This window comes from Dioscorea cayenensis, chromosome 17, assembly GCF_009730915.1.
Source record: "Dioscorea cayenensis subsp. rotundata cultivar TDr96_F1 chromosome 17, TDr96_F1_v2_PseudoChromosome.rev07_lg8_w22 25.fasta, whole genome shotgun sequence".
Classification (NCBI taxonomy): Eukaryota; Viridiplantae; Streptophyta; class Magnoliopsida; order Dioscoreales; family Dioscoreaceae; genus Dioscorea; species Dioscorea cayenensis.
The window spans coordinates 1-14,475 of record NC_052487.1 but is presented as its reverse complement, the minus strand read 5'-3'; the positions used below and the strand labels follow the sequence as shown (position 1 = coordinate 14,475).

General features: G+C 39.8%; 2 protein-coding genes across 2 annotated transcripts; both read left to right on the top strand.

Moving 5' to 3' along the window:
* Nucleotides 1–2,289: 2,289 nt before the first annotated feature.
* On the top strand, nt 2,290–7,162 carry LOC120280421 (titin-like). Its single transcript, XM_039287267.1, has 2 exons — nt 2,290–2,450; nt 3,257–7,162. Exons 1-2 carry the CDS (start codon nt 2,409–2,411, stop codon nt 7,160–7,162), a joined length of 3,948 nt encoding a protein of 1,315 aa, XP_039143201.1. The 5' UTR covers nt 2,290–2,408.
* A 464-nt stretch (nt 7,163–7,626) lies between these two features.
* On the top strand, nt 7,627–14,171 carry LOC120280116 (fibrous sheath CABYR-binding protein-like). Its single transcript, XM_039286852.1, has 5 exons — nt 7,627–12,319; nt 12,500–12,751; nt 12,891–13,017; nt 13,132–13,251; nt 14,002–14,171. Exons 1-5 carry the CDS (start codon nt 7,691–7,693, stop codon nt 14,169–14,171), a joined length of 5,298 nt encoding a protein of 1,765 aa, XP_039142786.1. The 5' UTR covers nt 7,627–7,690.
* Nucleotides 14,172–14,475: the final 304 nt, after the last annotated feature.

Genomic DNA, 14,475 nt, shown 5'->3' with positions numbered 1-14,475 from the left:
TGAATTATTAATATCTCTATACTTTCTATGATCCTCGAAGATTTCAATTCCTATACGGAATCAAGATAAAAAAAATGAAAGGTCATAATCACAACATGTATGAACCAAAGAAAATTATCGGCAATTAAGCCTGTGTTGAGAATGAAGAGGAATATAACAGGGCGGCTTTTTTAGAATGTAGATGAATTTCAAAGCTGCACTCAATTGACTAATAGCATCAGTCAGTCCCTTTCAGTTAACTTGAAAGTCCTAGCACCCATACGATTCAAAAATCATCAACCTACGTATTAAGACTTAGCAAAGAGTTCAATGTACTCATGTCATTTTGATCATGAACTAACCCAAAAAATAAGACCATTTTTAGAACAGTTAAAGCGTGACATTTGACAATCTGTCTACCCAAAATAATGAATCAACTAATAAGCTCCAACCTCCAAACATAATATTAAAACAAATCATTATCAAACATACACTTTAATTATAAGCCAAGTCAGAACCAACAACTTCAAATTGATGTCATGGTGGACGCCCTTCAAATGCATGGAAAGAGTTAACATATGATTGAGTGATTTAGTAACACCTCTTGGGATTCTATAGGTGTCACTGACATGGCACCAGGGCAACCATTTGGACTATGCACCCTAACTAATATTATTCCACATGGCCTCCTACAGCTAAAGTGCATCAAAGACTAAAGCTCCCCCACATGTTCACCAATCTCTTCTCATGGCCAATTAATATTAATACAAGGAACCATGAAACTTGCAACACTATGACAATCATTTTTCGTATAATATGATTGAGAGAGAGAGAAAATATATATATATGGTATTCAATGGAGTTATTGATTCATGGCTCTCCTTATCAAAAGTGTCAATCAAAGCCCACTTGTTCTTGGGGCCTGACTGTTTAGTCACAAAGCAGGGGTGGCACATGCTGACAGTATAACTTTAGCATGGTCGGTGCTAGATTGAGATGGTCCTTGTTTTGTTTTGCCTCCTGAACTATAAAGATAATTTAGTTGATGTTCTATTATTCCCTTTTATTTGGTTCTTTTTCTATTGTTTTTTGGCATAATTTGATAATTTCCCAAACAAATCTATCAAACAATAAACAGTTCCAAAGGATTTGTAACATCATGTGTTCCTAACAGAAAGAAAAGACAGTTTAAGATATTGGAATTAAATGTTTCAAGAGCATGTTTCATACCTTGTTATGAGGATGAAGATGGGTTTTCCATCTGGAAAAAGAAAATATCAATATGAAGTCTTCATCCTAGATGGCTGAACAAAGACGAAAGCCAGGTCAGATTTGATTGGCAGTGTAAGGCGGGGCATTCTGCCAAAAATTATTATTCTGCAGGAGGATAACCATAGAAAAAATGACTTGTCTGAAGAATTTGCAATTTAAGTATTAGTTAAATAAAATGAAATTTGTGGTTGTATAAACTAGATTCAGGGAAGTATTCATTACGCATACGTTTGACATAGTGACCATATATGATAATGGGCAACACTTTCAACGAGCATTCAAAAAAGAATTATAACTACCCTGATTATCTTTATTTAGTCTTGAATTGTCATTGGCATCATCATTATCATGTAATGTAAGGTTTTCTTTAAATGCTGCAGCCTTCCAAGATAACAATGACAGAATAAGTTTTAATTATTGTAGGACTAATACAAAGTGATATATAAATAATTCCACTTAATTTTAAAAGTCATTGGTGGAAATAAAGGATCTTTATCTTCAGTTAAATGTGACCCTGAACAAAAAGACAATGTTAGCCTCATCAGAAGCCATGGATTTCATGATAGATTTGATTTAAAGGTCCTTACTATTCATAGAATGGAAAGAAGAATGACTAGCCTTTTGTTTGGGGGAGAAAAGCTACCTTCTGACAAAAGTAGAATAATTAGAATTGTCTCACAAAGGTGGAAGCAAAATGAAATGGTGTTGTTGTTCATTAATAATAGAGAGAGAGAGAGAGGGGGGGAGGCATTGGGCTCACTTGTAATTCCACAAGAAAAAGGCTGCAGAACCAACCAAAAGGAACTCTATTAACCAACCAGAGGTCCTTGCATATGGCCAAAAGCTAAATATAACATTTAATACAGGTGGCATTTTGTCATCTCATGCTAAGCAATCACATTCTGTGATCTACTGCTCAAAAGATAATTACTTTCACCTAACTTAATGGTCCCGTTTATGTAAATCTTTGCAATTATATGTGCATTATTTTTGTCACTATTGCCATGAGCATGGCATTTTAGGCAGTTCAAAGAAAAATAGGAAATGAAATGTCAGTGTTGATGACACTTACTTTCGGAATTTCATTTATATCCCTCCTGGAAAAGAAGCTTCTCCAGCCATTTCATTCACCCTGACTGAAGCAATCTTGTTCAGCAATGGCAGCAGAAGGTGGAATGCTGGAACCAATCTCAGAGAAGGTGAGAATTCCTGTGATCTGTGTTTTTCATCTGTTGTATTTTGTGTTTGCCGGCACTACTTCCCTGGTTGTTGTGGGATAACACATCATCACAATGTAAATATGTTTGAATCACTTCCAGTTTCAAGTTTTTTGTTTTTCCAAAACATGTGTATTTCCAAGAGAGAAAAAGATATATGTCTAGAGCCATTTTCTTCCTGAACTAATAGTATCATTTTCTCTTAAATGAGGAAGTTGTGCAATTCAGATTGTAGTGAACATCAAGGATCATATCTGTGATTAGATTCATGGCATAAGAAAGCAGAAAGAGGGATCTTAATAGATCCTGCTTGTTTCTTTAGAACATTTGTTCCAATTTTCCGTGTGCTGATCTTACTGCAAAACAGAGTTTTCATTGCAACAATAAACCATATTTTTCTTCATCAAAAAGGAAAAAAAAAAAGAACATTTCTCAGGATTATGAATTTTCTCAGAATCCTAGAAAGTAAATCTCTAGTTGTTGGTTAGATGCAGCAATGAATTATTCAGAACTTGGTCCTTTAGGCTCCAAGAGGAAGGTCAATGACAAGAGTTATGAAGGCACATATCTTACAATAGGAAATTGGAGTAAAGTTTGCATCATGGATCAAATAGGCTGATACCATCTAAAAATTTGGATGTAGAATTGTAGTTAGTGAAATTCTCCTGACGCTAAGTTATAACATTTCCACACTGCACTTAAGCAAATATAGAGTAACAATTGAGTTCTAGCTCCGTGTTATAGAGTATCGTACCATATACCTGCCTAATTATGATGTTTCCATACAGATTATACATGGGGAGATAGAAAATATAACATTTGATCATATTCCAAAAATAAAAGAAGCAGAGGGATCACCAGAACAAGTATGTGATGATACATTGATCAAGACGGAGGTTTCGGAGCCACTTTCCCTTCAGAACTTGGAAAAACTCAGAGATGGACAGAACCAACCATCACCTGCAGCCACACATGATAATGGCATCATCATCGAAGCCAAAGATGAAAATTTGCATCAAGTTACAACTGAAACAGTTGATACTGCTGGGGGTCAAATTTTTAATGTAGCGCCCTCAGGAGTTCAGATTTCCTTAGATGACAACTGCAAAGATATTGATGCTGGGTTTCAAGCAGACAGCGATAAAGAAGAAAAAGAAATGCCGAAGAGTGCAAATATAAATCCCATTGCTTCTGATGAAGATTCCAAAGAAGATGGACCAGCTTCTGATAAAGGGAAAGAACATGGAACAGTGTCTGAGGTCCCGCCAAAATCTTCACAAGACATGGATGTAGAAGAAGATGAAGGTGAAGAAAATGAAGAAGAAATCATAGAGAAGAAAACATCCGAACCAGAAATTTCTGAAAAACAAACTTCAGGAATAGAAGTGAAGCTCATGGAAGACTCTCAAACAGAACATGAAGATGTAAGTCCTGGCTTTACAGCCACAATGAAGGATACTGGTGAGGAGCCTCCCACTAAAGAAGAGGAGACCATTGACAATGTTGATCTTGTACCTATTGAAGAGTCTGTCACCACTCTACGAAACACTGAGATAATCAGTGACAACCAGAGAGCCACTTCTTTGGATGACACTGAAACAACTGAAAATGACATACGAGCTCTGGGAGAAAATCAAAATTTAAAGCAAGATGTCAATACAGCAGCAGAAGAGGAGCCAAAAACTCATGAGTTAACACCTGCTTCAATAGAAGAAAGAGTGGGAGGAGAAGACGAGCAAAAAGCATCCTTCAATGCAGCGTTGAAGGAACCAGGAGTTGAAATAGAAGATGCAAATGAAGAAGAAGAAGAAACAACTTCTGTGCAGAGGTCTGCTACTGAACTACAGAATATACAATTGCCAATAGAAGAATCTCCAATGCCATCGACAACTGAAACACCAGACTCAACTGAAGCACAAGATCGAGAAACAGAGGAAGGAGAAGCCTCAGGTCAGAGGACTACTAGTGAGCTGCCCCAGTTGCAATCAACAATAGAAAAATCTCCAGTGCACATCAGTACACCAATCTCTGAACATGTTACTCACAGTGATACCAGCAAGTCTGTAGCGGTTATATCTGAGGAAAGAGTGGGAGAAGATGAGAAGCTCAAAGAATCCTCTAATACAGAAAAAGAGGGACCAGGTGCAGAAACACAAGATGCAACTGAAGAACAACATAAAACAACTGAGGAAGGAGATGCTTCAGCTCAGTTGCCCATGAGTGAACTACACCATTTGCCAGAAAAATCTCAAGTGCCATCAAAATCTGAAGATCAGCTTGACATAGATGCTGCAAGAGCGTCAGCACCTGACTATACTGAAGAGAAGCTTGAAGAATTCCCAAATGTAGAATCAGCGCAACCATGTACTCAAACACAAGACTCAACAGAAGAACAAGTAGAAACAGAGGAAGGAGATGTCTCCAGTCACATGTCTACCAATGAGAACTTGTCGATCGAAAATCAACCAGCAGGAATCAGTACGTCAACAGCTGAAGCACCACTGCAGGAAGATGAAGTGAAAGAGTTAGCACCTGCTTTATTGGAGGATAGAATAGGAGATGATGAGAAGCCTATAGAAACCTCTAATGTAGCACCGGAAATACCAGCAGCTGAAACAGAGGATTCAGTTGAAGAACAAGAAAAAGCAATTGAAGAAGGAGATGCCTCCCAACAGAAGTCTACTACTGAAGAACTCCATTCATCATTGCAAATAGATAAACCTCCAGTGCCATCAACAACTGAAGATCAACTCAAGACAGATGATGCAAGGGAGCTAGCACCTGGTTTTATCAAGGAAAATGTGAAAGAAGAAGAGAATCTTAAAGAATCTAATAATTCAGAAACAGAGGAACCAGGTACAGAAGCACAAGATGCAGCTGAAGAACAAGATAAAACAACTGAGAAAGGAGATGCTTCCACTCAGCTGTCTGCGAGTGAGCTACATCATTTGGCAACAGAAAAATCTCCATTACCATCAAAAACTGAAGATCAGCTTGACATTGATGGTGCAAGGGAGTTAACACCTGACTATTCTGAGGATCAAATGGGAGAAGAGAAGCTTGAAGAATCTCCTAATGTAGAATCAGCAGAACCAGGTGCTAAAACACAAGACTCAACAGAAGAACAAGAAGAAACAGATGAAGGAGATGTCTTGGCTCACATGTCTACTGATGAGAACTTGTCAATCGAAAATCATCCAGCGGAAATCAGTACATCAACAGCTGAAGCTCCACCACAGGAAGATGAAGCGAAAGAGTTAGCCCCTGCTTTAACGGAGGAGGATGAGACGCTTATAGAAACCACTAATGTATCACAAGAAATACCAGCAACTGAAACAGAGGACTCAGTTTCAGAACAAGAAAAAGCAACAGAAGAAGGAGATGCTTCCTTTCAGAAATCTGCTAGTGAAGAAATCCATTTGCCATTGCAAATAGAAAAATCTCAAGGGCCATCAACAAGCGAAGATCAACTTGAGACAGGTGATGCAAGGGAGCTAGCACCTGGTTTTGCCAAGGCACATGTGAAAGAACAAGAGACCCTCAAAGAATCCACCAATGAAGAAACAGGGGAACCAGGTACAGAAACACAAGATGTAACTGAAGAACAAAATAAAACAACCGAGGAAGGAGATGCTTCAGCTCAGTTGCCCATGAGTGAACTGCACCATTTGCCAGAAAGATCTCCACTGCCATCAAAAACTGAAGATCAGGACATAGTTGGTGCAAGAGAGTCAGCACCTGACTATACACAGGATCAAGTGATAGAAGAAGAGAAGCTTGAAGAATCTCCAAATGTAGAATCAGCACAACCATGTACTCAAACACAAGACTCAACAGAAGAACAAGAAGAAACAGAGGAAGGAGATGTCTCCAGTCACATGTCTACCGGTGAGAACTTGTCAATTGAAAATCAACCAGCAGGAATCAGTACATCAACAGCTGAAGCACCACTGCAGGAAGATGAAGTGAAAGAGTTAGCACCTGCTTTATTGGAGGATACAATAGGAGGTGATGAGAAGCCTATAGAAACCTCTAATGTAGCACCAGAAAAACCAGCAACCGAAACAGAGGACTCAGTTGAAGAACAAGAAAAAGCAATTGAAGAAGGAGATGCCCTTCAGAAGTCTGCTAGTGAGGAAGTCCATTCGCCATTGCGAATGGATAAACCTCCAGTGCCATCAACAACTGAAGATCAACTCAAGACATCTGATGCAAGGGAGCTAGCACCTGGTCTTATTAAGGAAAATGTGAAAGAAGAAGAGAATCTTAAAGAATCCAATAATTCAGAAACAGGGGAACCAGGTACAGAAGCACAAGAGGCAGCTGAAGAACAAGATAAAACAACTGAGAAAGGAGATGCTTCCATTCAGCTGTCTGCGAGTGAGCTACACCATTTGCCAACAGAAAAATCTCCATTGCCATCAAAAACTGAAGATCAGCTTGACATTGATGGTGCAAGGGAGTTAGCACCTGACGATTCTGAGGATCAAATGATAGAAGAAGAGAAGCTTGAAGAATCCTCTAATGTAGAACTTGAAACTAAGTGTGCTCAAACACGAGACCTGGCCAGAAGAACAAGAAACAGAGGAAGGAGATGGCCCCAGTCACATGTCTACCGTGAGAACTTGTCGATCGAAAAATCACCCAGAGGAATCAGTACATCAACAGCTGAAGCACCAATGCAGGAAAAATGAAGGAAGAAAGTTAGCAATTTCGCTTTATTGGAGGATAGGAATAGGAGATGATGAGAAGCCTATAGAAACCCTCAATGCGGGCACTGAAACACCCAGCAGCTGAAACAGAGGATCCAGTTGAAACAAGAAAAGCAATTGAAGAAGGAGATACCTCCCACAGAAGTCTCCTACTGAAGAACCTCCACCATCATCAGTAATGATAAACCTCCAGTGCCATCAACAACTGAAGATCAACCTCAAGACAGATGATGCAAGGGAGCCAGCACCTGGTCATGATTGGCGAAATGAAAGAAGAAGAGAATCAAAGAATCTAATAATTCAGAAACAGGGGAAACCGCGGCACAGAAAGCGTAAGATGCAACCGGAAGAATGTAAGATAAAACAACTGAGGAAGCGAGATGCTTCCACCCAGTCAGCTGTCTGCGAGTGAAAGCCACAATTATTTTCCAACAGAAAACTGCCATCAAAACCGACTAGCTTGACATTGATGGTGCAAGGGAGTTAGCACTTGACTATACTGAGGATCTAATGAGAGAAGAGAAGATTGAAGATTCCCCTAATGTAGAATCAGCAGAACCAGGTACTAAAACACAAGACATAACTGAAGAACAAGAAGAAACAGATGAAGGAGATGTCTCAGTTCATATGTCTGCTGGTGAGCACTTGTCAATGAAAAACCCTGCAGTGGGCATCAGTACATCAACAACTGAAGCCCAATTGCAGAAAGATGACATGAATGGGTTAGTACCTGCTTTAACGGAGGAAAGAATGGAGGAGGATGAGATGCTTATAGAAACCTCTAATGTAGCACCAGAAATACCAGCAACTGAAACAGACGACTCAGTTGCAGAACAAGAAAAAGCAACAGAAGAAGGAGATGCCTCCCTTCAGAAATCTGCTAGTGAAGAACTCCATTTGCCATTGCAAATAGAAAAATCTCAAGGGCCACCAACAAGGGAAGATCAACATGAGATGGGTGATACAAGGGAGCAAGTACCTGGTTTTGCCAAGGCACATGTGAAAGAAGAGACCCTCAAAGAATCCTCCAATGAAGAAACAGGGGAACCAGGCACAGAAACACAAGATGCAACTGAAGAACAAAATAAAACAACCAAGGAAGGAGATCCCTCGGTTCAGTTGTCTGTGACTGAGGTACACCATTGGCAAACAGAAAAAGCTCCATTGCCATCAAAAACTGATGATCAGCTTCACATAGATGGTGCTGACTGTACTGATGATCAAGTGAAAGAAGAAGAGAAGCCTAAAGAATCCTCAAATACAGAATCAGGGGAACCAGGTACTCGAACACAAGACTCAACTAATGAACAAGAAAAAACAGAGGAAGGAGACGTCTCAGCGCATGTGTCTACTTGTGAGCACTTGTCAATGGGAAATCCTCCAGCAGGCATCAGTACATCAACAATTGAAACTCAATTGCAAGAAGATGATGTGAAAGAGTTAGCACCTGCTTTAACGGAGGACAGAATGGAAGAGGACAAGAAGCTTATAGAAACCCCTGGTATAGCACCAGAAATACCAGCAACTGAAACAGAGGACTCAGTTGAAGAACAAGAAAAAGCAATTGAAGAAGGAGATGCCTCCCTCCAAAAATCTGCCAGAAAAGAAATTTCTCCGGTGCCATCAACAACTGAAGATCAACTCAAGATAGATGATGCAGGGCAGCTAGCACCTGGTTTTGTCAAGGAACATGTGAAAGAAGAACAGAACCTTAAAGAATCCTCTGATTCGGAAACAGGGAAACCAAGTACTGACGCACGAGACTTAACTGAAGAACAATATGAAGAAACAGAGGAAGGAGACGCCTCAGTTGAAACCTCTTCACATGAGCTACCCCATTTGCAATTTTCAATTGAAAATCCTCCAGTAGGCATCATTACATCAACAACTGAAGCTCAATCAGCAGAGGATGATGTAAACCAGTCAGTACCTGCTTCAGCCGAAAACAGAATGGAAGAAGATCAGAATCTTACAGAATCCTCTGGCGCGGCATCAGAAGAACAAGTAGCTGAAATACATGGCACATTGGAAGAACAAGAAAAGGCAACCGAAGAAGGAGATGCCTCAGCTCGGAAGTCAGCCAATGAAGAACTCAATTTGCAATTACAAGCTCAGAAATCTCCAGTGGCATCAACAACTGAAGATCAAAGTGAGATAGAAGACGCAAGGGAGTTAGCACTTGTCTATGTCAAGGAACATGTTGGAGAAGAGAATCTTAAAGAACCCTTTGAAAAGCCAGACACTAAAACACAAGACTCAACTGAAGAACAAGATAAAGAAACAGAGATACAAGATGCCTCAGCTCAGACATCTGCAGGAGAACTGCCCCATTTGCAATTGTCATCTGAAAACTTTCCAGTGGACGTCAGTAATGAAGCTCAGTTGACAGGAGATGATGCACAAGAGTTAGTTCCTGCTTTAAGGGAGGACCAAATGGAAGAAAGGACAAATACAGCATCAGAAGAGCCAGGTACTGAAATACAAAACCCAGTAGAAGTACCAGAAAAGGCAGCTGAGGAAGGTGATGCCTTACCTCATATGTCTTTGAGTGAAGAGCAACATTTGCAATTGCAAACAGAAAATTCTCCAGAACCATTAGAAACAGAAGATCAACCCGAGATAGATGATGCAAGAGAGTTGGCACCTGGCATCAATGTGGAACAAGTGAGGGAAGAAGAGAAGTTTAAAGAATCCTCTCATGCAGAATCAGGGGAAACGGCTACACAAATACAATGCTCAACTGAAGAACAGGATAAAGAAACAGAGGAAGGTGAGGCCTCAGTTCACATGTCTTCTGGTGAGCAATGGTCAAACGAAATCCCTCCAGTGCATGACAGTTCATGGGCAAATGAAGTTCAGTTGACAGGAGTTGATGCAAGAGAGTTAGTGCCTGCTTTATCTGAGGACAGAATGGGCAACGACGAGAAGCTAACAGAATCCTCTAATGCAGCATCAGAAGAACCAGGTAATGAGATACAGGATTCAGTGAAAGAACAGGAGAAAGCAAGTGAGGAAGAAGAGGCCTCAGCTCAGATGTCTCCTAGTGAAGAACTCCATTTGCAATTGCCAATAGAAAATTCAGCAATACCATCAACAACCGATGAGGTGAAGGAGTTAGCACCTAGCCAAGAAGTAACAGAGCATGAGAAGATCAAGGAGTCCTCTAATGTAGTATCAGGGGGGCCAGGTACTGAGACACAAGAGTTAACTGAAGAACAAAACAATGAAACTGAGGAAGGGAACGCCTCAGTTCACATGTCTGCTGGTGAACTATCCCATTCATCAACTGAAAATCCTTCAGTCCACATCAGTGCATCAACAACTGAAGCTGAGGTTATGGGAGATGATGCAAAAGAGTTGGCACCTGCTTTTACTGATGGAGTGGAAGAAAACGAGAACCTTAAAAAATCCTCTAATGAACAATCAGGGGAACTTAGTTTAGAAACACAAGGTACAACTGAAGAACAACATGAAACAACTAAGAAAGGAGATCCATCAGTTCAGCTGTCTGTGACTGAGCTCCACTATTTGCAAACAGAAAAATCTCCATTGCCGTCAAAAACTGAAGATCAGCTTGACATAGGTGGTTCAAGGGAGTCAGCACCTGGCTATACTCAGGATCAAGTGATAGAAGAAGAGAAGCTTGAAGAGTACTCTAATGCAGAATCAGCGGAACCAGAAGCTCAAACACAAGACTCAACTGAAGAACATGAAGAAACAGAGGAACGAGATGTATCGGCTCATGTGTCTACCTGTGAGAACTTGTCAATGGAAAATTCTCCAGCTGGCATCAGTACATCAACAACTGAAGCTCAATTGCAGGAAGATGATGTCAAAGAGTTAGCACCTGCTTTGACGGAGGACAGAATGGAAGAGGACAAGAAGCTTATAGAAACCTCTAATGTGACAGCAGAAATACCACCAGCTGAAACAGAGGACTCAATCGAAGAACAAGAAAAAGCAATTGAAGAAGGAGATGCCTCCCTTCAGAAATCTGCTAGTGAAGAACTCCATTTGCCATTGCAAATAGAAATACAAGATGCAACTGAAGTACATGATAAAGAAACAGCAGAAGGAGACACCTCAGCCGAAACCTCTGCAAGCAATCTACCTCATTTGCAATACTCCACTGAAAATCCTCCACTACTCATCAGAACAACAACAACAACTGATGTTCAAGATGAGATAGTTACGGAATCCTCTGTTGTGGTATCAAAACAACCAGTAGCGGAAACACAGGCCTCAGTGGAAAAACAAGAAGAAAAGGCAGGTGAAGGAGGTGATTCCTCAGCTCAGATGTCCAACAGTGAGTTACCCCATGTGCAATTGCCAACTGAAACATCACCCAAGCACACTACTGAAGGTTGGTTTGAAACAGATGAAACAAGAGAGTTAGCACCAGCTCTGATTGAAGAAATTGTACTAGAACAAGAGAACCTTCAAGAATCCTCTAATGTTGCTCCAGGAGAGACAGGTACTGAAACACAAGGCTCAACTAAGGAACAAGAAAAAGCAAATGAGGAAGGATTCACCTCAGTTCAGACATCTATTAGTGAGTTGCACAATTTGCAGTTGTCTGACACGACATCTCCAAAGAACAGTCATACATCAGCAACTGGAGATAAATCAGAGACAGATAATCTGGGAGATAATGTCCCCACGTGGAATCCTAAAGATGAGGCCAGTCAAGCAACATCCACCGGTACAATCACACAGGAAACAACTCCAGACCAGGAAATAATACAACAAATAGGTGAAACAGAAAATGTATTGATGACTAATACTCGAGAAGTTTCTGAAATTAAGCATGCAGAAGTGAAAGCTGGTATTGAGACTCCCAGTGAAGTCAATGCCATTGAGCGTGCTGATGATTTACCAAAAGAGTTCTCAGAGAGAGAAATTTTGGGAGCAGATAATGAAGAAGCTTCTGATCCTCACCCCAGGGAAGATGAGGCTGTAGCAGAGGAAGGCAAAAACCTTTTTAATCCAGCACCTGAGATGATTGCAGCAACCAGAACTGAAATGGAAAGCACAGGGAATGAACCCTTCATAAAGAATGTAGAAGAAAATTCTCATGATAAGGAAACAATAAATGAGAACATTGAAGATGTCACATCTGAAAGCATTCCTGAACATCAGGTAAGTAAATTGAAATATTTTTTATTATCTAATTCAACCAAAAATAATATCCTCCATAGTTCTACAGGTAAAGCTTTCAAACTTCAAAGTATTAGTTCCCCATAGGGCGCTACTTCAGAAGTTTTTTGCAATTTTATTTCCCAGCTAATCTTTTGGTTTCTCTTCTTCTGGCCCTGACAGCCACATGATGGTGAACAGGAAACTGATTATGCAATCTATGAGAAGCAAGATGTATCGAAGACAATGTCTGATGAGCAGAAGCAAAAATCAGAAAGTGGCATTAACTTGGTTGAAGTGAAAAAAGATGAGGCAGACACTGAGAAGGATAATATTATCTCAGAATCAATAAATGATAACCATAGCCAAGACATTACATGTGAATTGGGAGGCAAGATTGAAAACTTAACATATGATGACAAAGTTGAACAAATGGTTGGTTTTCCCTCTCTCTGATATGTTTTTAAATCTTTCTAAAATGGTTACATGGTTAAAGGCCACCTAATTATGTATCCTTACCTTAAACTCAAATAAACATCCATTTTGATTGATTGTTTTCTGATCAACTAAACAGATTCCACTGCCGGCCAATTCAAGTAAGTGCATTGATACAGAAATTGCAAAGGCAGGAGATAATTCAAACAACAAAATCAGCAGTAATATTGGAAACACTCCTTTCATATTAGAGATGGTATATATGAGTTTGCTTGGCACATTGACCATGCATATACATGAATAAACAGAAGCTTTAGTACTGCTTGAAAAAACATTGAACTATGTTTGCTTGTAATTTGGAATGACCTCTTCTAATGCAGGTTCAGTTTCTGCTTCTGCTGAACTTCAGTTTTTTCAGTTTCAGTGTCTGCTTTCTTGCAACATCCACATCCATCGTTTGGGGAAGTGGAATCTTTATCTGTTGATGAAACACAGCGAAAGTAAAGAAGACAACATGTTGGAATCTTTTATGCATTATGTAAGGATATAGTTTGAACCAACCTGTTCGTGTGAATCTGCATCCTTGGTCGTGACTGTTGATTTATTTGATTTCACTGTGATCTCTGTCATCACTTTTGGTTGCTGCTTCCTCAAACTTCTTCTCCTCATTGTCTTCACAGCCCTCGTCAACCATCTTTAGTTCCAACATTTACAATATGCAACTTCATACCTCCTCCCTCATTTATTGTCAAGTTTCTCCTGTGATGATGGGCGTGCCAAGGTTCTCGGCTTCTGTACTAGAATGAAGTTTGATACAAGTTTCTTCATCCTTTGGTATGATCTCATCTTTATTATCATCAAACTTATGGTTTCTGTTTCTACTTCACTCTGATTTAAACATATACCTAATTTGTAGTTCCTTCTTTCCTCAAAAACTGAACTTGCACAACTTTCTCCTCACTTGCTTGGCCCTGATATTGAAACATTAGTGGTCTTGTCATCATCAGACGTTATTTTTCAAGATGTCATTCGCTTCACTTGATTCATTATCATGTTCGTCTGTGCTTTTTTATCAACATGGGGGACTCCATTTTCTGCATATTGTCTACAGTCAAGTTTTTCAGAGCTTACGATGAGATTCCAGATATTTCATCACAGACTCTCTTTATAAACCTCAGTAGTTTCTGTTTCATTGGTCTTTGGTCCTTGCTTCTCGAGATATTCTTCTGACATGATATGTGCATTTTCAGTTTCTTCAACATTTAAGGCGATGTTTCGCCTTTCTGCACGCTGGCCTCAATCAAATTTTCCAGAGTTTGATACAGGACCAGTCTTTCATCAGGCTCTCTTCTCAACCTCAGGGTTTCTGGTTCACCAGTTGCCTCTTGATTCTGTTCCTCATGAATCAATTCTGACATGATTTCATGCCTTTTCAATGCATTCTACCTCGTCCTCATGAAAATCAGCATCTCGTGCTAGGCCGGTATTGGTATTTTCATGTTTTTCTTCTTCATATTTCTGAGAAGATTCTTCATTATGTACCCATGACATTGTCAACACTCCGGTTGTGACATCGGTATATGAATGTCGAAGTATCAACTTGTTTTTTGAAAAATTTGCCTCAAATTTGTCTGCCATTTTTCCATGTTCATACCAAATCCACCTTTTTCTGATATCTGTTCAAGATATTATTATGTCATGTGTATGTAGCAATACGTAACTGA